Source organism: Mustela lutreola, chromosome 12, assembly GCF_030435805.1.
Source record: "Mustela lutreola isolate mMusLut2 chromosome 12, mMusLut2.pri, whole genome shotgun sequence".
Classification (NCBI taxonomy): Eukaryota; Metazoa; Chordata; class Mammalia; order Carnivora; family Mustelidae; genus Mustela; species Mustela lutreola.
Genome location: NC_081301.1, coordinates 50,027,583 through 50,054,317, shown reverse-complemented (window position 1 = coordinate 50,054,317; position 26,735 = coordinate 50,027,583). Strand labels below are relative to the sequence as shown.

The window sequence follows — 26,735 nt, the reverse complement described above, 5'->3', positions numbered from 1 at the left end:
TTCAACAATGTAAACCCACCAAGAAAACTTTTTTTTTTTATTAACATATAGTGTATTATTTATTTCAGGGGTACAGGTCTGTGATTCATCAGTCTTACACAATTCACAGCACTCACTATAGCACATACCCTCCCCAGTATCCATTCCCTGCCACCCTTACCTTCCCACCCTGTCTCCTCCAGCAACCCTCAGTTTGTTTCCTGAGATTAAGAGTCTCTTATGGTTTGTCTCCCTCTCTGGTTTCATCTTGTTTCATTTTCCCCTCTTTTCCCCTATGATCCTCCATCTTGTTTCTCAAATTCCTCTATCTGTGAGCTCATATGATAATTATCTTTCTCTGATTGACTTATTTCACTTAACATAATACCCTCTAGTTCCATCCACGTCATTGCAAACGGCAAGATTTTGTGGGTTTTGATGGCTACATAGTATTCCATTGTGTATATACACCACATCTTCTTCATCCATTCATCTGTTAATGAACATCTGGGCTCTTTCCATAGTTTAGCTATTGTGGACATTGTTGCTATAAACAGAGAGGTGCAGGTGCCCCTTCGGATCACTACATTTGTGTCTTTGGGGCAAATACCCAGTAGCGCAGTTGTTGGGTCATAGGGTAGCTCTATACTCAACTTTTTGAGGAACCTCTGTACTGGTTTCCAAAGTGGCTGCACCAGTTTGCATTCCCACCAATAGTGTAGAAGGGTTCCCCTTTCTCCAAGGAAACTTTCTGAGCAAAGATGAAACAAATGTTTAAGAGCAAATTCCCTGATAATATTAACTTATCCAGAGAGTTGTCTACCATACCTGGAGGGTCACAGCACCCAGCAGCACCCACATGGCATCTGGCTAAAACCCACTGCCAACTTACTTAGAAGAAGCTTCTGGTTAATGATAAGACAGCTTGATAAAAGGTGGATGTTCAGCCCATCGGCTGGATGTTTGTGTCACATCTTTTAAACATCTGGGGGATTTGGGGATCTTTTGTTCATCCAATCATCAATTCAACAAGCATTTATGAAGTGCATGCTCTTTGCCAGATGCTACACTAGACACTGGGGAATAGAAAGAGGAGTGCATTCCCTTTCATCAAAAGATGCATAATCCCGTGTGTGAGCAGGGAGGCGCTGCGGGGCAGGGCTTGGTTCACAGGCATATAAACAACTGGCCCTTATAGGAGAAATGCAGTACCCTTTCTCGGGTTAAGGCAGGGTGGGAGGTGACTCATTCTGTGAGCCTTTGAATGGGGCCTTCAAAGATGTCTTAAAAGTTTCCAGATAGCAAAGAGGCAAAGGACACAGCTCACAAAATGAACAAGGTGATCAAAGGCCTAGGCAGAGAAGGGATCTGTATGCCAGGGAAGGGTGCATTGTTCCCATGGCAGGCCAGCAAGGAACAGGGGCTTGGCAGCTCAGCACAGGTTGGGCTCAAGCATGAGCATTCTCCTAGGCATTCTCAAGGAGTCTGAGCCTTACACCCTGGGTACTAAGAATTTCCCAGAAGTTTTCTGTGTAGTTCAAATTCCCAACAATAAGCTGATTTTCCTTACATTTTCTTATAGCTGTCTTGTCACCATATGGTCACAGACTCATGCATGGCAGTGAGGGGACTCCCCTGAGGATCTGTCCCTTAAACCAGGTCCTATCTACCCAGGGATGACCTGGCTAGGTTCTGTTTCATGAATGGTCACCCCCCTTGGCACAATCATATTACAGCACCACCCTTTAAATAAGACCAGTGGTTTTCCTCATCCATTTCCTCAGTTTGAAAGAGAGAGAAGATTAATCTGCATTTTTCCTTATTGCCACATTCGCTGAGAGAATTAGATGAGAGAGCTCTTCTTATGAGGCTCCTTGTTTGTTTGGGGAGCAATTTATTCAAATTGAAAGGAAGCCCATGTGTCTTCTTAGATATTTAGAAAAAAGAAAAATTCAGCCATTAAGCATTGAAGAGATCTGTAGTCCTACAAACCCAACATATTAGTGAAGTGCCGAAAATGTCAGTCACCAGGTAACAGAAACTTTAAGAGCACATTCTCTATGCCTCCACAGACTCAACAGGACTCATGGGGGATTTGATTGTGAGTTATAATCAAAGGATTAGAAGAAAAGTGGTTTGATGCGATTTGGAGGCTTAGGGGATAATGATTTTATGAATCAGCTATGATTTCTCTCAAAGAAAGATGATTTCTCTCAAAGAAAAATATATTGCATTTCCACTACAGTGTAAATGTATTTATATCCACCCCACCTAAATGTCATTTTCCTCCAGGATCAGTTATAAAATGAGCTACTGTTTAGCTCACACCCTGAACAGTTTTTTACTAGGAAAAAGAAATTGTTAATTTTAAAAGAAAAAAAAATTAGAGAAGGTGTGGAAGAAAACTAGAGCTGGAGACATCTGATCTTAAGGTCTCTTACTTGAGAGGTAACACTCTCACACTGGGGGGAAGTTTTGAATGCAATTCTCAAACACTAATATAAGCAATGAAAGAATCCAAATGCTCTTCTTCATAGAGTTAACAGGATAATGGATAATAATTTCCAGAGGGATAAGAGCTATGTAAAGAGCTATTTAAAAATAAAAAATAATAAATAAACAAAAGGATAATAAATAAACAAAATGAACAAAAGGAGGCTAATAGAATAGAGACTACTTTGGCTACCCTAGTCTAGGAGGTTAAGAATGGGTTCTCCAAGCAGGTAAGAATGAAATTAAATCTGAATCATTAGAAACACTCAGCCATGAAGATGTAAGAGGAGGGTGGGCCAGGTGTGAGAAGAGCAAGTGCAAAGGCCCTGTGGGAGAAACAACACACACACACACACACACACACAACCAGTGTGGCTGAAATATGCAGAGAAAGGGGAGACGTGTACAAGATAAGATTGCAGAGGTGTGTCAGGTTCTGCTTGCTCACTCCTAGAACCGAGAACCTAGAATCATGCTTGGTATTGAATAAATTTCTGTCAAATGAATGAATGAAGTTAAAATTTAAGTAAAAGAGTCTCAAAATTCCTTCAGGGCAGAGACGAGAACATGTAAGTGCTTTGCTGGTCAGGGTTCCAGGAGTTTGGATTTTATTCTAATCACAAGGGAAAGTCATCAAAGGCTGTTAAACATAGGAATTAGATGATCTGGTAAATGCTTTGAAAACATCATTCTTGCTACTGTGTGGAGAATGGACTATAGATATGTTGAATGTTTTCCATTGCTCTGGTAGATCCACTCTACCTTCCCCACCTGTGTCTCAGGAGGCTGACCATATAGACTCAACCAATGGCATTTTCAGCAGGCTGTCAGGAGAGAAGCTGTTTTCAGACTGAGTACACCATCCATATCCCGCTAGGACCTAACTGAGAAAACTAGAGACTGGTTAGGAAGCTCTGTAGTCGTCTAAGCAAGAGCTGATGATATCTTAATTTCTTATATGTTGTGGAGGTAAATCTTATTGATTTTGAGGGACATCTGAATGTATTTGCTCATGAATTGACTATCAGGGAAGAGGTGGTGAGAAAAATGAAACTCTCAAGACCTTCCCTACGTTTCTGTCTTGCCTATGGCACCATCCAATAGAGGGGAAAGACAGAGGAGGGCAGATCTGGGGCAAGGATGGAAGGGCAAGTTCAAAAGTTCCATTTCGGACGTAGTTGGGTCAAGATGCCTGTTTGTATTTAAGTGGACATGTCGAGTAGGCGGAGGGGAGAAGTTGGAGCTTGAGATTCAAATTTTTGACTCACCAGCATAAACTTTGTTTTTTCCAGACTGTTACAATTTGAGCAAAATTACATTAAGTTCATGGAAAAATTTTAATAATTCATAGAATGGAAAGAATTGCGGAGCATGGTTAGTTGTATAATGATAAAGGAGTCCCAAAGAAGGGCTGAATGCTGAAGGTCATAATTAATACGATGATAGAATAACTGGGTGGTTGGAAGTGAGGATTCAATAAAAATAAAGGGAGGCTGGACCTCAGAAGTCATGCAGGAGACTACGAAAACAAATGTAAACCCTTCGCTGTCTGTCCAACAAGAAGGCATATTTTAAGTCAATGGAACTCTTACCCACTAATTGAATTTCCCCCAACCACCAACTTCAATTCCACAAATATTTATTGAGGATTTACATTCATAGAAAACACTGTGTTAGGCAGTGTGGGTACAAAATGCATTGCAGAAGTAAAATGCTTTGAGATTTTGTTGAACTGCTACTAAACAAGAACTAAAATTAAGGTTTGCTTCTGCCATCAGTGAAAAGGCCAGGGAACCACTGAAATCAGTCAGAGAGGCTAAAGGCCTGGCCCACTCATGGCTTGAATCATTAGCTCTGAGGCTGTAGATGTGTCCTTAATTATAAACATCAGAGTCCTTGCGTTCCTTTGGATCACTACATGTGTATCTTTGGGGTAAATACCCAGTAGTGCCATTGCTAGGTCATAGGGTCTACTTTCAACTTTTTTTTTTTTTAAGATTTTATTTATTTGACAGAGAGAGACACAGCAAGAGAGGGAGCACAAGCAGGGGGACTGGGAGAGGGAGAAGCAGGCTTTCTGCCTAGCAGGAAGCCCGACTCGGGGCTTGATCCCAGGACCCTGGGATCATTACCTGAGCTGAAGGCAGATGCTTAACCGACTGAGCCACCCAGGCGCCCCTACTTTCAGCTTTTTGAGGAACCTCCATGCTGTTTTCCAGAGTGGCTGTACCAGCTTGCATTCCCATCAGTGGTGTAAAAGGGTTCCCCTTTCTCCACATCCTCACCATCATCTGTCATTTCCTGACTAGTTAATTTTAGCCATTCTGGCTCGTGTGAGGTGGTATCTCATTGTGGTTTAGATTTGTATTTCCCTGATGCGGAGTCATGTGGAGCCCTTTTTCATGTGTCTGTTGGCCATTTGGATAGAAACTTTTTACATTTTAAATCCAAATAAAGGCTGCTCACCACTGGTTTGAATGGTCGGAAGACTCTAGGATTAAAAGCCCTAACTAGACAAAGTTGACAGTTTTTTTAACTTCATCATCTAGTAGTTCCGTGACCTCAAGCCAGGCACAATGGCAGACAAAGGGCAGGTTTGCATGAGCGGCATCCAAATAACTACCAGTTCTAACAGAGGCTTTCCTGGGTTGTACGGCCACTCCATGTTTATTTTATGCCCATTGGAAATGGTGGAGAGGTGGAGAGATAGTTCATCCGGAGAGTTGGTTCTCAAAACTGGTTGCACAGAATTACTTGGGAGATATGTTATTTTTTAATTTAAAAATCTGATGCATGGGGCCCACCTCCCAGAGTTTCTGATTTAATGGTTCTGAGATGGGATCCCTCTAAGCTTCAGTACTTTTGAAAAGCTCCCAAGTGATTTTAAAGTGCATCCAGGGTTGGGACCACTAAGAGAGGGTGACAGCTGGGCCACAGCACCATTCTGACTATATTCAGTGTATCACCAGCCTAACCTTGACTGTGAGCACAAATCCTACTTGCATTTCCAAGTACAGTTTACTGAACACAGACACCCCACCACAGTGCACACGCGCGTGCGTGCACGCGCGCGCACAGACACACACACACACACACATTCTGAGAGGCCAGTGCCGCAGCAGGAGCTGCTCCTTCAGCAAAAACCCTCAGGTTTGTTTATCCAGGCCAACCTCCCACTGAGCCTAAGGGCAGCAGGTGGAAGCAAAAGGAGTATTCTGGAAGAAAGCAGAGTACTCCCTAGAATGTTGCCAGTAAAGCATCCCCAGCACAGAGCAGTCCTCAGTTCCTGAACTAAAAATAACAAAAAGATCCAACTAAAAATGACAGAAAACCCAAAGTCACAATGGCTTAAATAAGGGGAAAAAAATACTGCCTCCTCCAAAAGTATTGCCCAGACCATCCAGGGTCTGTGTGGTGACTTCACAATCAGGAAGCTAGGCTCCTTACATCTGCCTATCATTCTCCAAGACGGGAGGTTAAATTTTAGGCCTCATGTTCACCTTCCAGCCAACAAGAAGGAGAACAGGAAAGGGGAAATGTTACCCTCATTTTAGGGTCATCTTCCTGAAAGGGCAAACCACCCTGTCGTGAATATCTCATTGGCCAAGCCCCGAAAGGTCGAGTGCACCTCCACAGGACATCAACAAATATAGTTTGTATGCTGGGAAGTCATGTGCCCAGCTAGAATATGGGGGCTCCTTTGTTACTGCAAGGGAGTGGCCTACTGGGACAAGAGCCAGCAGTCTGGGCCTGAGAGCGCCCCCCTTTCCCTCATGCGGTGGGACTGTAACTATTAAATTACATGTAAACAATGTATTTGACTGGGGTCCCACTGAAATCCACTGACCTAAGACTATTTTCCTGTATCCTGAATTCCAATGGCTCTTGCTCCCTCCCATTGCCCTGAGAAATCACCAGTCCTGCAAGAAGAGTGTTCCAGGGGGGTCCTTCAGGAAACCAGGGTAGAATGGATGTTTACACTTAGAAAGGCCTGCCCTCCGTGTAGATTAATTCTTGCAGATTTACACCAATGGCAGGAGATCTCTCCTGTTCCTTGTGGAAGCTGTACAGATTACTTTCACTGAGTTGTAAATACGTTTAACACTCTATTATACTAACCCTTCAGACCAGCTGTCTTGGGGGGCTGCAAATCATAGTTGAGGGACAACTTTTTTTTTTTTTTTTTAAGATTTTATTTATTTATTTGAGAGAGAGAGACAGTGAGAGAGAGCATGAGCGAGGAGAAGGTCAGAGAGAGAAGCAGACTCCCATGGAGCTGAGAGCCCAATGAGGGACTCGATCCCGGGACTCCGGGATCATGACCTGAGCCGAAGGCAGTCGTCCAACCAACTGAGCCACTCAGGCGTCCCGGGACAACGTTTTATGATTCAAAGGCCCTGGAAATTCCTGGATGCTCTAGTGAAATACTTGAAATTAAGACTGGAAGGAGTAGCTCTTGTTGCCAAATTCATTTCCGGGAAAAGAAGCAACATCCTTGGGGTCGGTTCTTGGTTTATCTTCTGCTGTTTTGTCCACTCTTTACACAGCCAAGGCTAAGGTAAGGATTGGCTGTCGCCCACATACCACTGCCCTAGGTTCAGTAGATTTTCTCTTCCTTCCCCAGTGTTCTAGGACCTGTGGAGGGGGCACCCAGAAGCGTGAGGTTCTTTGCAAACAGCGCATGGCTGACGGCAGCTTCCTGGAGCTTCCTGAGACCTTCTGTTCAACCTCGAAACTGGCCTCCCAGCAGGCCTGCAAGAAAGACGACTGTCCCAGCGAGTGGCTCCTCTCTGACTGGACAGAGGTAGGTATGCTCCTCAGAAGGAGAGGATAAAAGACACCAAAGGAAGAAAAGAAGGCACCACAAACTTACACAAACAGAAGATGAGAGCAGAACGAGACAATCCACCTAACATGATGGAGAGGTATTTTTGTAACCAGTTACACCACAACGTGTATAACCTGCTATTAACTAGGCTGCAGGGACCTGAGGTAAGTTGCCAGCCCTTCCATAACAATCAGAAGCATGGAGCTGTAAACCGGCTCCTCATGGGACAAAACCAGGCCTTGTTTGGCTCAGAATATTTTTCAGAAGACCCCATTATTCTACCCTTATCCGCACACCCACCTTCCTGACCTCCCGGCACCTCCTCCCCCCAGATGTTTTTAGTCTCTTTTCAGGAAAGGCAAAGCCTCTCTGATTATTCCCTTCCAAGTTACTTGACAATAAGGAACATGATTTATTAAGAAAAGAAGGCCAGGGAAATTCTGTGTCTTTACTGTCCGTTTCTTGGCTGCAAGATGTTAACAACTTCCCAGCAAGAGAACATGATTTCCCCTGTTGTTTGCATTTGGGGGGATGATTACATCACCTTCCACCGTTCCTGACTTGTCTCTTAAGTTAGGGATATACCCCCAACTGACCTACTTTTCTAAATAATTCCTATTCGAACACTAGCATAAAATAAGTCATTTACACCCAGCTCCAACTTGTTTTCAACCCCTACACTCCTGCTGGGAATTGCCTACAGCTCCCCCAGCTTCATAGGCCTGTGTGTCTCCCAGAAGGAAGCCCCCCCAAAAGTATTGCCTCATAAGCCGATTTAGCCAAGGACAGAATCACCAGGCCTGAAGTGAAAAATCTTTGTGTCAAAACCAGATTCAAGACCCTGCCCTCTCTTGCACTGAACCGTTTGGATTGGGCTTGCTAATCCCATTCCCTTCTTCATACGGTTGTGTGTGCGTGTGTGCTGTATGTATACAATGGCATGGGACTGCTGTGGGTCAAAACCTTCGCAGGGACCCTTGCTTCCACAGGAGGCCAAGCTGCCCCTGAAAATTAAAAATACTACCTTTTCCAGCCTGGGTTCTTAGAATTCTTGCCCCTTATTTTATCAACTCATACAGAGTTCATTCAGATGGTGTCTACTAAGGGCATTGCGAGGGTGAGTTAACCTGCATCACCATAGGTTTTGTAATTTGGCAGTAAAATTTCCTTCTGGTGGTGTCTCACCCCAAATGTCTCAGAACGGAAGTAGGTATGATTATTTTTCTTAAATTTTAGAAATAATTTTCTTTCAGCACAATAAGGGATTAAGGCATGTAAAATTAGCATGTTCGTGTGCACATGCACGTGTGTGCATGAACATGTTAGTGTCAGTTTTTCCGTGGAATGTTGATTTGGGTGGGGTATGGTACTATCTAGGAAAAATCTAACAAAACAACAGTGCAGGAAAGTGTACTGGTGTAGTTGCCAAGTGAGTGACTCTGGAGGAAGACTTCTTCCCAGGGCCATATTTTAAAACATGTCCTTCCACTAAGTCTTTCAGTGATGCTGGCCACGAGTGAGATGCTGAGGAAGGGACTTGTGGGTATTATAATTGTCCTCCCCTGTTCCTGGAGTTTGTGGCCTCTGAGCACATGGGACACAGAGAATTCAGGCCTAAAATTTTTTTAGTCCTGTAGATTTGAAGCAGGGACACTTGTGATTAGGCACTAAGAAAAGGAGACTGCCAAATTGAGGTCCTCTGGGGCCCATTAAGTATCACAGACCTTTAGAACAGTGTCATGTGTGCTTAGGAGTTAGACTCACAGGAGCGCCTGGGTGGTTCAGTCGGTTAGGCATCCAACTCTTGACTTTGACTCAGGTTGTGCTCAGAGTCGCGAGGGTCGTGAGATGGAGCCCCACATTGAGCTCTGCACTGGGCATGGAGTCTGCTGAAGATTCTCCCTCCCTCTCCTTCTGCCCCTCCCCTATCGCTTGTGCACCCTCGTGCTCTCTTGCTCTCTCTCTCTCAAAAAAAGATTACAAAAGGAGTTAAGCAAACTTAGATTCCAATCCTGACTCTGCCACTTACTGGCTCTATAACCTCAGGCTCACTATTTAACCTTTCTAGGCCTCAGTTTGTGTATGTGAATACTGAAGATAATAATGTCTGCTCATATCGTTCTTAGGAGGCTTCAGTTAAATGATGCATGTAGACTACTTTGTGCCTAGTAAAAGTGAGCCCTGTTATTGTTATGATTCTCTTCCACCCCTGCTCATTGTCAGGAGGAGAGGAAATAAAAGACAGTACTTCCCTTGACCAGCTGGACCCAGGGTCATGGCCCAGGCTTCCCGCAGGCTTTATCATTCTTTCTAGGAAGAGGAAATTACACTTTGGGAAGTAGGACAGCTTTAGCCCTTCTCAGTGGAATATTCTTAAGTGCTGGGTTATCTGGGTTGATGAATGGAAATTCCAAACATTGGGGAGGAGCTAGGAATGGTAGGAAGTAGGAAGTAATCACCAATTCACTGGGATTTAACTCAAGCTGGTGCCATACAAATGAGCTCTGGGGGGTGTTCATGGAGCTCCCATTGGCCCTGTCATCCCAACAGCCCTTGCCTTGGCCTCTCACTGAGATGAAACACACATTCCACATCCCCCACTCCCAAGGCTCCCCTTGGAGAAAGGAAGACCTGGATGATCTATGGGTGTTTTTCATCCTCAGCTATCTGGGCTCAATCTTACAGTTACTGCACAGAATCCCCCAGAGACAGAATTAAGCCAAAATTTTAGACACTTCAAATAAAATTACTTTCAGATTCTATTCTGAGACGAAAGTTCTTACTTCTTTAAAAGAATTCCTTGCATCTTTTGAAATAGTTGGCTATTACATATTTTTAAATCATACTTTTATGAAAGTCATTTCTCCCAAAAAATATAAAAGAAATTAACATCAGAATAGTCAGTTTTAGAGACAGAAGGAACTTAGAAGATTCTATAGCCTGGTTGTTCTTTTAAAAATTAAAGCCACCAGACCCTTTTTTCAAATGAAATGTTTCTATGAAGCCAAGAATCTAAAACAGATAAAATCAGAGCTGCTTTGGTTGAAGTGTGGGTTAGGATCCCAGATCTCCAAGGGTTAGATCTCCAGATCAACTGAAAAGCCCCTGAATCGTTTCCTCAACACAGAACAGGCTTTAAAAATCCCTACTTTTACTTAGTTTTATTTTAGAGATATGAAAATCAAGCCTCAAGAAAGAACTAGACTTGATCAAAATCATAAACTGATCTTGACACATAGTCTATTTTTCTGGTTGGTAATACTGAACTTACCATGCTTTTTTTTTTTTTTTAAAGATTTTATTTATTATTTGACAGAGAGACAGCAGGAGAGGGAACACAAACAGGGAGAGTAGGAGATGGAGAAGATGAGCAGGGAGCCCGAAGCAGCACTCCATCCCAGGACCTTGGGATCATGACCTGAGCTGAAGGCAGACACCTAATGACTGAGCCACCCCGATGGCCTGACGCTTTTTAATTTTCAAGGCTCTTTGCCTCCATCCCACCTGATCCTGGGATTTGGTACTGGCATTTACAGTCATATAAGGGGTGGATGGAATCTGGAATCCACAATCATTAGGAAACAAAAGCAATGGGTTTCTTACCTCCATTTTTTGCATCTAAAATATCTCCCAGGGTGCTGTGTATCAGAGCTTAGTTCATGTCAGTGGGTTAGCATATAAAACTTGAAAATGTAAGATTTTTTGGTTTTAGTGTCATTTTTCAAGTTAACGTGGCACCCTGCCATGACCCCAGTTCAGGTCTTTATCATCTCGAGCCTGGACTACCGTGGCAGCCTCCTTAACTGACATCCCCGCCTACCATACATCTCCTACTCCCTTCTCTCCCGGACACCGTTGCCAGATTAACCTTCTCAAAACACCTCTTTCATCATTTCACTCCTCCCTCCAATGGCTCCTCACTGCCTTGTGGACCAATTCCAAGCCTCCTGTCTGAAAATTAAAAGTCTCCAACGTCTGGCCCCAAACTACTTCATGAGCTCCTGACACTCTCGAATTGTTCCCTCTCTTCAGTCCAACTGGTTTAGCTCTGCCCCCCGCCCCAAGCCTGCCTTGGATTTTTGCACTGAACACTTCGAACTTCATTCTGGATATTCCCCTACCTCTCATGATTATCCCCAGTTTCTCCACACATGCAGACTACCCATCTTCAAAACCTAGGTCAGGAAATCACTAGAGCACCGTCAGCATTCAACCATCATTAGAATGAATCTTGTAATACTCGTCTTGTACTTTTATATTTCTACTAAATTTTTGTATTACTATCTAATTTTTTGAACCACTTTATTGAGGTGTAAATAACATACGATTAAACTCCACTTCACATGATGATTTCAAGGTTTATCTGTTTACCACATATCCAGAAGAACAACATTCCTTTTATGGTAGAATAACATTCCCATATATAGACCATATTTTTGTTTATCCATTCACCAGTCAGCACACATTTGAGTGGGTCCCACTTTTTTGTCTCTGTTGAACATTCGCATACAGTTTTTGGATGGATGTTTGCACTTCTCTCCAGGAGATACCCTGCAAGTGAAATTGCTCGGTCATGGGGTAAATTCATGTTTTTGTTCATAAGAAACTATCAGGCTGTTTCCAAGAGGGCTATACTACTTTATGTTGCCACCAGCAATATAGGAAGCTTCTAATTTCTCACATTTACATTTATAATAACATTTGTTACTGTCTCTTTTTATTATGGCCATTCCAGGGAATATGAAGTGGTATCTTGTTGTAGTTTTGATTTCTCTCTCCCTCACGTGGTATTTCAGTTTAACAATGCATTTGGATATCCCCCCCCCCAACTCATTATGAGATGACAGCTCCTTAAGGTTACAGACCACCTTGCACAATTTTTTTCCATACTATCTAGCACCCTACCTCAGACAAAGTAAATGTAGAACAGTTATCTGATGCTTGACATTAAAGTATTACATTTGTGAAGGAAGGAGGAAAAAATTCACCAGTGTCACCGCTGTGGGTGAACTTTCAAATATATTATCTCATTTAATTCCCAACCTTGCAAGCTTAGTGTAAGAAGTGGAAACAGACTCTGAGTTGCCAACTGGTAAATTACTAAACTGGGATTGCAACAGACTCTATGACTCTGTAACTCTAAAGCCCAGGCCACATAAATAAAAAGAGTTTCTGGGTGCCCGGATGGCTCAGTGGGTTAAGCCGCTGCCTTCGGCTCAGGTCATGATCTCAGGGTCCTGGGATCGAGTCCCACATCCGGCTCTTTTTCTCAGCAGGGGGCCTGCTTCCCTTCCTCTCTCTCTCTGCCTGCCTCTCTGCCTACTTGTGATCTCTATCAAATAAATAAATAAAATCTTTAAAAAAAAAAAAAAGAGTTTCTACAGGAAACTTTCGAGTAGAAAAATCTTAGAATGTGTTTACAATATGGACATTTGGGTCTTCCCACCATGCTACATAATTAATAGTGACTGTTGATTTTCCAGGCAACTTTTCTCACATTCTGGTGAGTTTGGGAGTCCATACCAGAACCCAGTAGCCTCCAGTTCCCCGCATTTACATGCAGGTGGTCCTTCTTTCCTCCCCAGTGTTCCACGAGCTGTGGCGAAGGCACGCAGACTCGAAGCGCCATTTGCCGGAAGGTGCTGAAAACCGGGCTTTCGGCTATCGTCAATTCCTCCCTGTGCCCTCCCCTGCCCTTCTCTTCAGCCATCAGGCCCTGTATGCTGGCCACCTGTGCACGTGAGTATGTCAGAGCTCTTGGGAATGGGGGGAGACCAGACCCACCCAGAAGCAATTGTGGCCACGCAGTAGCCTTCCCTAAACCCCAGACCGGTGCGAGATCATCAGGCAGGAGAGCCCAAGGAGGGCAGCAGGCTGGTGAGCTCAGCTGGAGATGGAAAAGGAATCTTAATTACACGTGGCCAGGCTGAATTCTCTTCTCGGCTGGAAAAACAGTTTGCAGGGGGTAGAGCAAAGTTCACTTGCTGGCATAGAGAGATCTGGAAGCTGGAGTCAGCATATTACTAATGAAGCCTAGTGTTGTCCACTCTGGGGTTTTTAAAATGCTCTAAACAGATTTGTTCTGTTTAATATTGATCCCTAGAGTTGTAACACCTCTGGGCTCCCCTCCCCCAGCACTAGGGCCCTGGTGCTCTGCAGAACCCACAGGGGAAAGGTGGAAAGGGAGAGATTCTCCTTCCCTTTGTCCTCTGCCTCTTTTTATGATGCTTGCTTGCTTGTTTTTCCTTTTTCTTTGTTTTTTTTTTTTTTTCAATCCTTATAATGGGAGGAACTGCCTTTCCCCTGACATCCTCTCCACCCCCATCTAGAACCTGCATCTCAGTTTCTAGGGGTAGAAAGCCCCAGCAGGGCCAAGGCAGGTTACCCCACTGCACTGTATTAGTTGGAGTATTGCTTTGCTGAGCCTTGATGGGCCTCAGCTGGTAGCTACTTCCTCCTGGGAAATCCATATGGCAGTAAATGAAAGCCCCCGCCAGAATAAACTCAAGCTGCTTCTTCCTCTCTCTCTGTCTTCGCCCTCTCCGTTCCCCCTCTCTTGTCCCCGTGTTCACCCTCCTTGTCCTCTGCCGTCCCTTCTCTTTCTCTGGCCGTCTGGCTTTCCTTCCATCCCCTTTGTTGCAGGGCCGGGGCGGCCATCCACCAAGCACAGTCCTCACATTGCGGCCGCCAGGAAGATCTACATCCAGACCCGGCGACAGAGGAAGCTGCACTTTGTCGTGGGAGGGTTCGCCTACCTGCTCCCCAAGACGGCGGTGGTGCTGCGCTGCCCCACGCGGCGCTTCCGAAAGCCCCTGATCACATGGGAGAAAGACGGCCAGCACCTCATCAGCTCGGCGCATGTCACCGTGGCCCCCTTCGGCTACCTGAAGATCCACCGCCTCAAGCCCTCGGATGCGGGCATCTACACCTGCTCGGCGGGACCCGCCCGCGAGCAGTTTGTCATTAAGCTCCTCGGAGGCAACCGGAAGCTGGTGGCCCGGCCGCTGAGCCTGCGGGGCGAGGAGGAGGCCCCTGCGGTAAGGAAGGCCGGCCCGAAGGAGGCCCTGCAGACCCACAAACACCAGAACGGCATCTTCTCTAACGGCAGCAAGGCCGAGAAGCGGGGCCCCGCCGGCGACCTGGGGAGCCGCTACGACGACCTTGTCTCCCGGCTGCTGGAGCAGGGGGGCTGGCCCGGGGAGCTCCTCGCCTCGTGGGAGGTGCAGGACTCCACGGAAAGGAACACGTCCTCCGAGGAGGACCAGAACGCGGAGCAGGCCCTCTGGCACCTGCCCTTCACTATGGTGGCCGAGCAGAGGCGCCTGGACGACATCCTCAGGAACCTCTCCCAGCAGCCCGAGGAGCTTCGAGACGTCTACAGCAAGCACCTGGTGGCCCAGCTGGCCCAGGAGATCTTCCGCAGCCACATGGAGCACCAGGACGTGCTGCTCAAGCCTTCGGAGCGGCGGATGCCCCCCGTGGCCATCTCCCCTCATAAGCACGTGTCTGGCTTCAGCAGCTCGCTCCGGACCTCGGCCGCCGGGGAGGCTGCGGGTGGCTCTCGCCGGCCCCACCGCAAGCCCACCATCTTGCGGAAGATCTCAGCTGCCCAGCAGCTCTCGGCCTCCGAGGTGGTCACCCACCTCGGGCAGACTGTGGCCCTGGCCAGCGGCACGCTGAGCGTGCTTTTGCACTGTGAGGCCATAGGCAACCCGAGGCCTACCATCAGCTGGGCCAGGAATGGAGAAGAGGTGCAATTCAGTGACAGGTGAGCCTTGCAGCAACCTGGTGTGTGTTTGGGGGTGGGGGGTTTGGTAAAGAGCTGCATCTCGTCTAAGGTGTTTGATTCACTCTTCCTCCAAGGTGGTTCCAAGGGTAGGGCTGAGGGCCCTGGGCCTCAGGGATGGCATCCTGGGTTTCAAGTCCTCTTTTAGTACCAATAGGACTGCTGGAGCGGAAGGTATTTAATTTCTCTAAACAGTATGCTGTCCTCTTTATAATGTAATAGCAACAATCCCACCCCATCCTCATAGAGTCCCAGAGATTAATGAGATACTCTCCAGATAGCTTTGAACTTTTGGCAGAAAGCTATCACTCCAGGCCAAAGCACTATTACGTTACCGCTCTGTGAGCTGGACCACTGGAAAGCTTATACATCAGGATACTGTCTCTGTGTGTGTGGTCCCCCAGGGCTAGGGAGAGAGGATAGCCGGCACCTGCTGCTCTCCGTGGGTGAGCCCATCCTCTGTCTGGGCCGGACAAAGCTGTTTGTTCCAGAAAGCTTTTATTCCCGGTCAGACCTGTGATTAATGATCCTAATATCTCATGGTGTCTCTGTGCGGATGACAGCACGTATTACTTCCTGGTTTCCTTGGGCCACAGCCATTTATAATGTAAAACCAATGGCAGTGGTAGAAGTTATAATGATAATATTTTTGAACACTATGTGCCAGGAACTGTGCATAATTCCCACATCCATTCTCTTTTAGTCTTTACAGTGGCCCTGACGACAGTGATTGCTAGCATTAATTGAGTCATGACTGTCCACCAGGCAAATGTGGTCTTTCTTTGTTTATCTCACCAAATTCTCACAGCGGCCCCAAGAAGCAGGTACAGTCTTTAGCTGCACTTCACAGAAGAGAAAACAAAGCCTGGGGACTTGCTGAAGATCTTATCTGTTAGCTGGCAGAGCCAAGGCAGGTGACGCACATACAATGGGCCGTCAGTAGAAGAATCTCTCACTCTGAGTGAGAGAGGGCTCCTTCAGATCCTCTGGTCCAGCGTCCTCATTTTAAGTCGTTATCTGCTTGGAACCCATGGAGAATGCTCTTTCCATTAAGCGTAACCCTAAATGCTCTTGTTCTTTGGCCGTCCTCGTCCTTAGCTTGCTGGTTTGGGGTAAGGAAAGAAAGATGCCCGTATGTATTGTGCCAGGCAGTTTGCCGGGTTTTTTTCTATGTAAGTGCACTTGTTCTTCTAACAGTCAGTCTCCAAGATTGACCTTGTCCCCCAGGGTCACACAGAAAAGCAAGGTTTTGCAGCTCACCCAAGAAGATCATACCTTAGCAAGAGTCAGACCAAGGATTCAATATCAAGTTTGAGTCCAAAGAGTACACATTTTTGTGGACTCTTCTGAGACCCAGTGAACAAACGTGATTTTGTCAAGCCCGTCCACATCTTTGGTGCCTTTTGAAATGTCAGCAATTTGCCTTTCAGCCTTAATACTTATAGACCAAATAACTTTAATACTGACGATACTAAGTATTTTTCCTGTGTCCTCTTACTTTGTGTCAGACACTATGATCAGTGCTTTAAGGGCATTATCTTCTTTAATCTTCAAAAATAACCTTATGGGGTAAATACTGTGGTATTTATGATAAGGAAGTAGAGGCACAGATGTGGGACCCACAGAAGCTCTGGAGATAAGGTCTGAATGCAGGATTCGTGTGCCAGGTGGTTTGAACGCACACCTTGAGATCTTCTCTTGTGGGCTCCTGAGTCCTCCCCAGCTTGTACTTTCCTTGATCAGCTTAATTGCTAGGATTCCCGCAGGCCTTTCTAGAAATCTTTCCAACACATTTTGGGGTCAAGCTGAGGTTGGAGTAAATCCCCTTAGGTCACTGAGTCAATGAGAGGTAGTGCCAGAGGATGTTGGGGGCAGGCTAAGAGTGGTGCCCTTGTGCTTGAGTGGGTGGCCCACTGGACCTCTGTTAATGCACCTGTCATACCTACTCTGACAAAATCATGTCGCCATCTCCATCAGCCAGTCAGCTTCTCAAGTGTAGGAACCATTTATTCGTATTTCCTTGGCCTTGTGCCCAGGATTGCACTCCTGGAGTTGAGGGAGAAATAGTTGGTTGTGCACAGGAGATGGAAATTAGCATTTCTTGACTAGCAACAGACCCAGAGCTTCGCACTAGCAACTTTTTCATAGCCACCATCTTGGTTGACGACCACCACAAGGGGCAACACAGGAGCTCCTATCTCTATTTCAGAGATAGAAAACTGTGGCCCAAAGTAGTTTAGGAGCTTGACAATGTTAGCTAGCTGGCAACAGGCAGAATCAAGAGGCAGATTGGAACCCAGTTCTGCCTGCCTCAAGCCCATGCTGTTTTGAGTGAATGGGTGAGTTCATGCTTCCATACATCTGTACTTCCCTAGGGATGCCAAATTGCTAGTGTTTACCAGCTATTTCCAGGGCCACTTCCTTCCTCCTAAAAGCTGTGGACAAGGCAGGCTGTTGGGAAGGGGGGTAGGGGTCACCAGGACTCTGCTGTACCTGGAACTTCAGGGAGAACATTTTAGTCTGTGGCTTACTCAGAGGTCCTGACCATTTCCTTGAGTCCTGGAGATACTTTGTATGAAGTCCAAGGGTCCCAGCCCATCTGGGTCCCCTAGTGACTAAAGATAGGACGCAGATGGAGTCAGATGAGGACTGAGGGCTTCAGGCTGATGTTGCTGAAACCCTTTACTTTGTATGGCCTTAGTCCCTTCATCTTAAAAAGCAGGTGGTTGGGGGTTGTTCCAATTCGCCTCTAAGGTCCCTTCTACCTCCTTCACTCCTTTACAAAAGACCAGAGAGGAAGAAAAAATCCCGTATGCTGCTGGGGAGTGGGGAGAGCCTTGAGGCCAATAACTTCAAACTGTTGCACAAGCTCTTTCTCGGTGCTCCACAAACGGGGGTTCACGGATCACATGAGTTAGGGACGTGTTCACTTAAAGCTGAACAGATGTATTTACTGCTGGATTTCACTTGTATTTTTTTAATATATTGCTTGATATTTTTTCTCTTTTTTATTATAAAAGCAATAAAGAGACCATAAAACAATTCAAATAATACCTAAATCTATAAAGGACAAATGCAAGTCTCCCTCATCCTCCCACATCTATTCCCCAGAGTCTGCCTCTCTTAATAATTTGGTATACATCCTTCTGGAATTTTTATATATTCTATTGTATTATATATAAAACACATATACACACATATGATTCAGTTTTGTAATGGGATATGACTCATGTTTAGAAATTTCACGTGGATTCTACTCAACAATAGGTCTAGGAGACATTGCATTATAGCATGTAGAGATCTGCTTCACCATTTTTAATGGCTGATTACTGTTTCTGAGTGCATTTAACTATCCCCCAATTGAAAATTATTTGGGTTTTTTCCATATTTTTAAACTCCTTTAAGCATTCCAACATGTGTTGTGACTTTCCAAGTGAACAATAGAGGATGCATTATTTTCCAAGCAGTTCTTTGATCAATGAACAATTTTTTGCTCTCACTATTTCAGGGATACCAAGAGTTCTTGAAATACCACTTAGGAAATATTACTTTCACCTTTCAGGTTTCACCTCCTTGGGTGCTGAGGGTCTAGCTCTAATGTCTTTCAGATGAAAAGCGTTCCATGGAATCTTGCTAGAAAAAAGATACATGGCAGCCAAGTACTTGTAAAGATAATGAAGGTGCTAGACTAGGACAGCGGAAGGCTAATCCTGGCTCTTTGGTCACCAGGACGTTGGTGGGAGTGTGGGTGAGGAGTAGCATTAAGAGGGAGAGCACGTGAGGGGCACGGGCAAACAGTTTTACAGTTTTGGCCACTCTCGAGATTTTTCTCGATCTCCCCTTGACACAGCTTTCCGGTGCAAGTCAATGGCACACAGTAAGGAAAAATAAGAGCTTTTGGATACTGATCTCCAACTCATAATTTCTCCATTTAACTTAGCTGTCCAAAAAGAAATAGGACTGGCATTTCATTTTCAATAGGGTTTTCCAAGTCCTCTTTGAGAAAAGAAAGTGAATATATCTCCACAGAGCACGTAAGAGGAACAGAGCTGCCATTGGGACCGCTTTGCTATGGGCTGTTGGTGACCCTTCTGTGTTGGGTTTCATTGCTTGTCATCATCCCTGAGGCCAGTAGCAGTTCAGAAATGCTCATTTATTTTCACACAGAGATGTGCTGAAATGCCTGGTGTTCTAGTTCAGTTAGTCTGTTTTTGCTTTAGTACCAAATCCATCTTTCTGAAAGAATCTGCAAGATTCAGCTGGCTATTGGTGTGTGAGACTTTGCAGCATATTCAAGTGTATTCTTTGTAGCCTGAGCCAGCAAGATAGGTCGAGAGAGGAAAACAGTAACAGAGGAGAAGTCTACTCCTCCTTTGGCTTTGAAATATGCCAAAGTTTTATCTGCAAGAAATTGTTTTTATGAAAGAATCGTTATCAAGTCAGTTACTACTGTATCTCATTATATATATATAATTTACTAGTTGAAATGAATTCACATGATTCTTAGAAGCCTATGCCAACTTCTCAAGCAATAGTTTACTGGATGTTTCTGAATGTATTAGAACAAACTAGTTCTAACCGCTTCTCCTTTACTTCACAAACATTCCCATGCACCCTCAGAGTCAGACCCTATATTAGATACTGGGGATGGAGGAAAAGAAGGCTCATACCCTGTCAGTGAAACTCAGTCTTGTTTGCAAGCCAGAGAAGTAAATGCAGTGTATAAGTACTAAAAGATGAGTAAGGATATTTATTCAATCCATAAGAATTTATTGACCTATGTATTATATCTCACACACACACACACACACACACACACACACACCTCTAGTCACTGGGAATATTGTAAATGAAAAGTCTGTGTTTCCCTGCAGTTTAGATCCATTTAGATTTCTGCTCAAATTTCTGCCACAAGAAAGGTTTTCCTTGATCTAAAAGAGCAGTTCTCATTATCCCTTTAACTCTGTTTTATTCACAGAAATTTGCCACCATCTGATATGTATTTGTTGATTGCCTGTCCGTAAGGGTGGAGACTGTATTTACTGCTGTGTCCCCAGTGCTGAGAATAGTGCCTGGCACCAAACAGATGGAAGAAAGGGATGGAGGGAGGGAAGGAGGAAAGGAAGAAAGGGAGGAAGGAAGGAAGGAGGAAGACAATGAATACAGAAAAGTACACAGGTATTGGGGGTAATAAGTGTTGGGCAGAACACTTCAACAGGGTTGATAAGGAGTGATTTGGTGACTACCTTAGATGCATATCCTGCAGAGGTTACCTGTAAGCCAAGACGTGAATGATGACGTGTCTAGCCATGTGACATCAGGAGGAAGAGCACCCCCTGGACAAGGGAAGAGAAACATAAAAACCCCAAAGTGAAATGAGTGTTGAAGGAACCCCGAAGGAAGTTCATTTGGCTGGACCGTGGTAGGCAGGAGTGAGAGGGGATGTGGCGTGAGGCCATGAGCTTACCTGAGACCAAGAGAAGGAATCTAGCTTTTAGTCTGAGTATCCCAGGGAGACTTGGGAAGATCTGAGGGAAGCAAAATGATCTAATTTCCATTTTCATAGACACACTGGCTACTTTGTGGCCAGTGGATCATAGAGGAACAGGAATGGAAGCGGGGGAGTCTAGTAAGGTGTCCTTGGCAATCATTCCTTCAACTTCACAAACATGTGGTTGGTGTTACAGTGGTGGGCACCAGACAGAAAAGAAATAAAAGTCACTGCTCTCCAGAAGCTAGGAAACACTGAAGGGCTGGCATGGAAAAAAATAACTTGGGCCCTGAGGTTTTGTTGTTTGTTTGTTTGTTTGTTTTTGTTTTATTTTTTCAGTGTTCCAAGATTCATTGTTTATGCACCACACCCCGGAGTTTTTTTTCAACTCCAGTGGAAAGAATACTTCCCTTAGAACTTCTAAACATTTAAAAGTGAGTCAAGGAGGCGTTCCCAAGTTCAGTGTGCATAGTGATTACCAAAAGCTCGTTAGAAATGCAGATTCCCACATCCTCCCCTACCCCAGAAACCCTCTGTAGAGCAGAGCCCCGTAATGCACCCTTTACAAGCACCACAAATGACTCTGAGAACAAAGGTTCGAGGACAACCATTAAGAAACACGTTGAGAGGAACGGGGGAGGAAGGAGAAGCTCAGAGTAGAATGATACCCTTGCTATAAGTTCTGGTAAAAGATCTGGTGGCAGGAGACAGAATTCGCACTGAAGTGACACTTAGGGATTCCGGACACCTTCCCTTTCCCCCCACCCCTCCCCACCCCACCTTCCCTCGCAGACTCTCACCAGCCCACACATTTGCACCTTGGTGAGTTGGAGTTCACACCAGGCCTTGGAGTTGAGGCCAACCCACAAAGTGCTTGTGTGTGGAGGGAGCAGACACAATGGAAGTTAACAGACTGAAATCTGCCAGTGTCCAGGGAACATTCTGGACTGGCTGGAGGTGAAAATAACCAAGTGTGGCCACCTGGTTCAGCCCGAGAACAAAGAAAGACTGGACTTGCCAGCACAGCATGGAGGGTGTGTAGAAACGGATTTTCACAGGATGCAGTGCCACGTGACTTAGAAAACAAGAGGACTCTGCCTCCTTCTCTCTCTGCTTTCATTGCTGACCCCTAAGTTCTGTGGACCTGCAATTGACCAGTTTCACCATAGTGCTCCCCGGCCAGGTCCATCAGGAAGGAAGTATGAGAGTCTCATCTCCTGGGTCTCAGGAACTAGGAGTACTGGAATGGTTTGAAAACATTAGTATGATAGCCCTACAGTAGCCAGCCTATACCCAGAAGTATTTCGCATAGAGGAGGCTACTTTAGGTGCTCCTCCAGGGTTAGTTATTATGAATTTTTTTTAAGTTCCACCTAGTATTCCCTCAGTTTATTATTGAGTTGGCATCTCTCTGTCTACTTCATATTCTTTTTTTTTTTCTTTTTGCAGTTCAAAGAGTTAAATATAGGGTGACTCCCTTATTTTTTTCCTCCAAATTTTTGTTTAAAATGCAGTTAACGTTTAGTGTAATATCATTTGCATACATCCCCCAGCACTCATCAGAAGTGCCATCCTTAAGCCCCATTATCATCTTAATTAACCACCTGCCTTAAAATAACCATCAGTTTCTTCTCTATAGTTGAGAGTCTGTTTTTTGCTTGCCCCTCTTTTCCCCCATGTTCATTTGCTTCATTTCTTAAATTCCACATATGAGCAAAATCATATGATAATTGTCTTTCTCTGACTCATTCCATTAGCAAAATGTTCCCTAGCTCCATCCACAATGGCAAGCTTCCATTCTTTTTTTATGGCTGAGTGATATTCCTCTGTGTGTGTGTGTGTGTGTGTACACACACATGCATTGTGTACACACCACATGTTCTTTATCCATTCATCAGTCAATGGACATTTCGTCTCCTTCCATAATTGGGCTATTATTGATAATCCTGCTATAAATATCAGGGTGCATGTATCCCTTCGAATCAGTATTTTTGTATCCTTTGGGATACCATTGTTGCTGGATCTTAGGGTATTTCCATTTTTAACTTCTTGAGGAACCTCCATGCTGTTTTTCAGAGTGGCTGCACCAGTCTGCATTCCCATCAACAGCAATGTAAGAAGGCTCACCTTTCCCTGCATCCTTGCCAACACCCGTTTCCCATGTTGTTCATTTTAGCCATTCTGACTGTATGAGGTGATACTTCATTATGGTTTTGATTTGTATTTCCCTGAGAGGAATGCTGTTGAGTATCTCTTCACGTGTCTATTAGCCATCTGTTTGTCCTCTATGAAAAATGTCTATATAGGTCTTCTGCCCATTTTTTAACTGGATTATTTGGTTTTGGGATGTTGTGGTTTTTTTAAAGATTTTATTTATGTGAGAGAGACAGGGAGCATGAGCTGGGGAAGGGGCAGAGGGACAAGCAGACCCTGCCCTGAGCACAGAGCCTCACTCGGTGCTTGATCCCAGGACCCTGAGATCATGACCTGAGCTAAGGCCAGATGCTTACGTGACTGAGCCATTGGGTGTTGAGTTTTATAAATTCTTTATATATTTTGAATATTAATCCTTTATCTCCTATGTCATTTGCAAATATCTTCTCCCATTCCACAGGTTGCATTTTGGTTCTATTGATTGTTTCCTTCACTATTGCAAAAGCTTTTTGTTTTGATGAAGTCCCAATAGTTTCTTTTCCCTTTTGTTGCCCCTGCCTCAGGATACATATCCAGTAAGAAGTTGCTATAGCCCATGTCAAAGAGGCTACTGCCTCTGTTCTCTAGGATTTTGATGATTTCCCGTCTACCTCATATTATCAGGCTGCATGCAACATACACTTCTCGGAAAGAGCTTCACCGCCCTCCCCCGCAAAAAAGTTGTTTGTTTGTTCAAAAAGAAGAAAGTGGTCTCTGAAAACATCTCTTAGCTAATCTGAGCTCTGAGCAAGATTCCATACAGGCTAAGCGCGTCTTGCTAAAAACACAGCTGGCTTCATCAGAAACCACACGCACTTGCTTCCTATGTGTCTGGTTATTCTTTCTCAGTCTTTGTGCCTTTCTCTTCCCCTACCTGCGTCATGTCTACTTCTTGGGAGTCTTACTGTAAATCTGTAAATGACCCCAAGGTTCCAGACTTCCCCTGGTTGCCCACGATTGTCATGTGTCCAACACTAGCCCGAGTCTCTCTTCTGACTCTTATGCACAGTTGCCTGCTGGATGTCCCTACCAGATGCCTCACAAAGAGATCAGCTTTGTAGAATAAAAACTAAGCTCCTGAATCTCTATCTCAGGAGGGAGTACTTCCACCTACCCAACTGCCAAAGCCTAAATATTTCTAGGCTGTTCTTGCTCTACCATGGCTCCTTCATTCCTCCCTTCTCTGTTCTCACTGCCTTTACTTTGGTTTACTCTTGTCCACTCTAGATGATTTCAACTGCCCCCAGCTCTGCATTTGCCTTCACTAGACCAGGGGTTGGCAAATTACACCCAGTAGCTTTTACATTTTTTAAAGTGTTATTAAAAACGACTTTAAAAGGGTTATTGAGAGAGCTATTGAAATTGTGCCCAGAGCCGTCGAGTCTGCTTGCTGAAGTTCTCACATTCGGTAAGGGGTAGAGCTGGGATTTGAACCCAGGTTATTTGAAGGGTTATTAAAAGAGTGGCTTTTACATTTTTTTTAAAGGGTTATTGAAAAGAAACAAGAAATAGAATAGACAACAGATACTATAGGTGGTCCTCTAAAGACTACAATATTTACTATCTGTCCCATTAGAGAAAAAATTTACTGACTCCTGCTCTAGATCATTTTACATGCTACTGCCAGAGTATCTTTCTGGCAAACCTGTCCATGCTGCTCCCATGCTTAAAATTCTTTTAATGGCTTGCCTTCCCTTGAGGATAAGTTCCAAGTGTCTTCGCATGATTTGCAACACCTTTAATCTCTCTGTCGTTTGATCTCTTACCATACCATACCCCACCTCACCCCTGTGAGTGATGCCTTTCAGCAATACACAATTACTTGCTGTTTATGAATTTGCTTGGGGTCTTAGATTTGCCTCATCCTACCCTTCCTTACCAGAAGCATATCCCCAAGGCTCAGCTGCGCTGGCATAGTAGAGCTGGAATTTGAACTCAAGATGACCCCCTCCGTGACCCATATAGTACCCTATATGTTGTAGTCTATCTCAGCCTACCCTACCACTGCATGTTAGAATTCGCTGTTTGTTTTTCTATCTTACCTTCTACATTATGTTACTCTTCCTCAAGGGCAAATATTTAAGAAGGTATGTCAATTTCTCCACAATTCCAAGAATACAATAGACACCCAACAGGAGATAAACTAATGGGTGAACGAATAAAGGAATGAACACTAGTGATTAGCAGGGAGGTTTCCTAATTACCAGAGACTGTAGTCTGCACGGTTTTGCATAATCTGAACATTATTAATATGCAAATATGGCAGAGTTCCAGAGTGGTACCCACTCCCAACTAAACATTTCTGCCCTGCCCACGTGTTCTCCATTACAGAAGTATCAGGAAACCCTGAGTCCTGTGGCATGCAACTACAGTTTGAAAAGCCCTGCTGGAGAATGAATAAGTACCAAGAATAAACACCCTGTAGCATCCTACCTCCTATCACATCTAGGCCAATGAGGAAATCATCATCATTGTTATGATTGACAATCGGTGACCAATCGCTTTGAGCTAGGTGCTGTTCTCAGTGTTTTATAGGTGTTCGTTTATTCTTACAATAACATTTTGAGGTTACTATCCCAAACTTCCAGATGTTGAAATTGAAGCACAGAGATGTTAGATTAACTTGCCCCAAGTCCCACACTTACTATGTAGTGAAGCTGGGATTTGAACCCAAGGAAGTCTGGCCCCAGGGACTCTTTCTTTGTGTTGATTTTAACCTTAGTTTAATCCAAGGGCTTGGCCATTATTTTAAAAAGAAGCCACTGGGGTTAGCTAGATCTAGCATAAATTAACATTCCGTCTTTTAGCCAGCTGGCTTGCAATCTGTGGGGCTTTCGTTTTTTTATTTGGCACATGTGTGTTAGGGAAAGCCTTTCTTCTATTTCCTTTCCTTCTACCTTTACGTAGACATCTCCAGCTATAAACATGCCTGGTACCAGGCACACAACAGCTACTCAGGAAACACTGTAATTGTGACATATGCATTTGCATCTCTGGGTGTGTTTACAGCATTGATGGCTTGTGTACATGGGCATCTGGAGACCTAGAGACCTAGACCACAAGCAGGCCAATGCTAAACGATTCCTTGCTTTTCAGCTACTCTGCATAAACACGGAACACTTACTGGACCCTCCTGTACTTCACCACACTGAACTGTGATTCAGGCAGACACTAACTCCAGTTTGCCTTTAGGGTGTAACACCGGCCCCTGAGTCTCACAAGTAACTCTTCCCCATGCCTTATGTCAGGAGGCCCTCATAATATGGACAGATATACGCTCCGTATTCCTACATCCAAACCCAAATCCAGAAGTAATACTTGTAAGGACACCACTGACTTCCTTGCAGAAAAGAAAATCCAGATTCTCTAAAATTGGCACCAGAAGTCAGATTACCAAATTGGGAAGAAAAGCTGGCTGAAGAGGGATCCTTTCTCTGAGAAAACCTAAATCCTGCTCATAGTCCCACACTGACAGAGAAGTTCTGGCTCACTGTTCAACACTTTGGCCCAAGACTGAGCTGCCAGTGGACATAACATGCGTAGCTCAGCTCATAAAAGGCTTCACGCCTTTAAAGAAGACTTTCCTAAAGGTTGTGGGATTTTTCAAAGGAATGAAGGTAAACACGAAGAATCATACAAAACTGGATACTTTGAATATGTATCAGAAAATGCTGATTCTTTCTTAAGGGTGAAAAGTGGAACCCAGGTAATAGTCAGTCAACATGGAATCCTAGGGAAAGAGGTAATACCAAGGAGTTTCTGCCTTTTAACCCTTAAGCCTGTCCCTGTTTTCCTTCTATTCTAGGTCTGCCTGATCTGTGCTGGACATATCTAATGCCCCCATTGGTTAGGAGGAGCAGTCTGATGGCACATCAGTTAACATAGAAGGCAGCCCACAGTTGTAGAAGGACACTAGAGCTAGAATCAGGGCAACTTAGGCTGGAATTCCAGTTCTGCCATTTCCTT

The 26,735-nt window shown here is 44.6% G+C and overlaps 1 protein-coding gene across 2 annotated transcripts in view; it reads left to right on the top strand.

Moving 5' to 3' along the window:
- ADAMTSL1 (ADAMTS like 1) overlaps positions 1-26,735 on the top strand; it is a 908,570-nt gene that overhangs the window by 767,907 nt on the left and 113,928 nt on the right. For both annotated transcript variants that reach the window (XM_059141548.1, XM_059141549.1), the window contains 3 exons: positions 7,097-7,276; positions 12,886-13,039; positions 13,943-15,068. In XM_059141548.1, the coding sequence (XP_058997531.1) occupies positions 7,097-7,276; positions 12,886-13,039; positions 13,943-15,068 (1,460 nt within the window). The remainder of the gene's footprint in view (positions 1-7,096; positions 7,277-12,885; positions 13,040-13,942; positions 15,069-26,735) is intronic.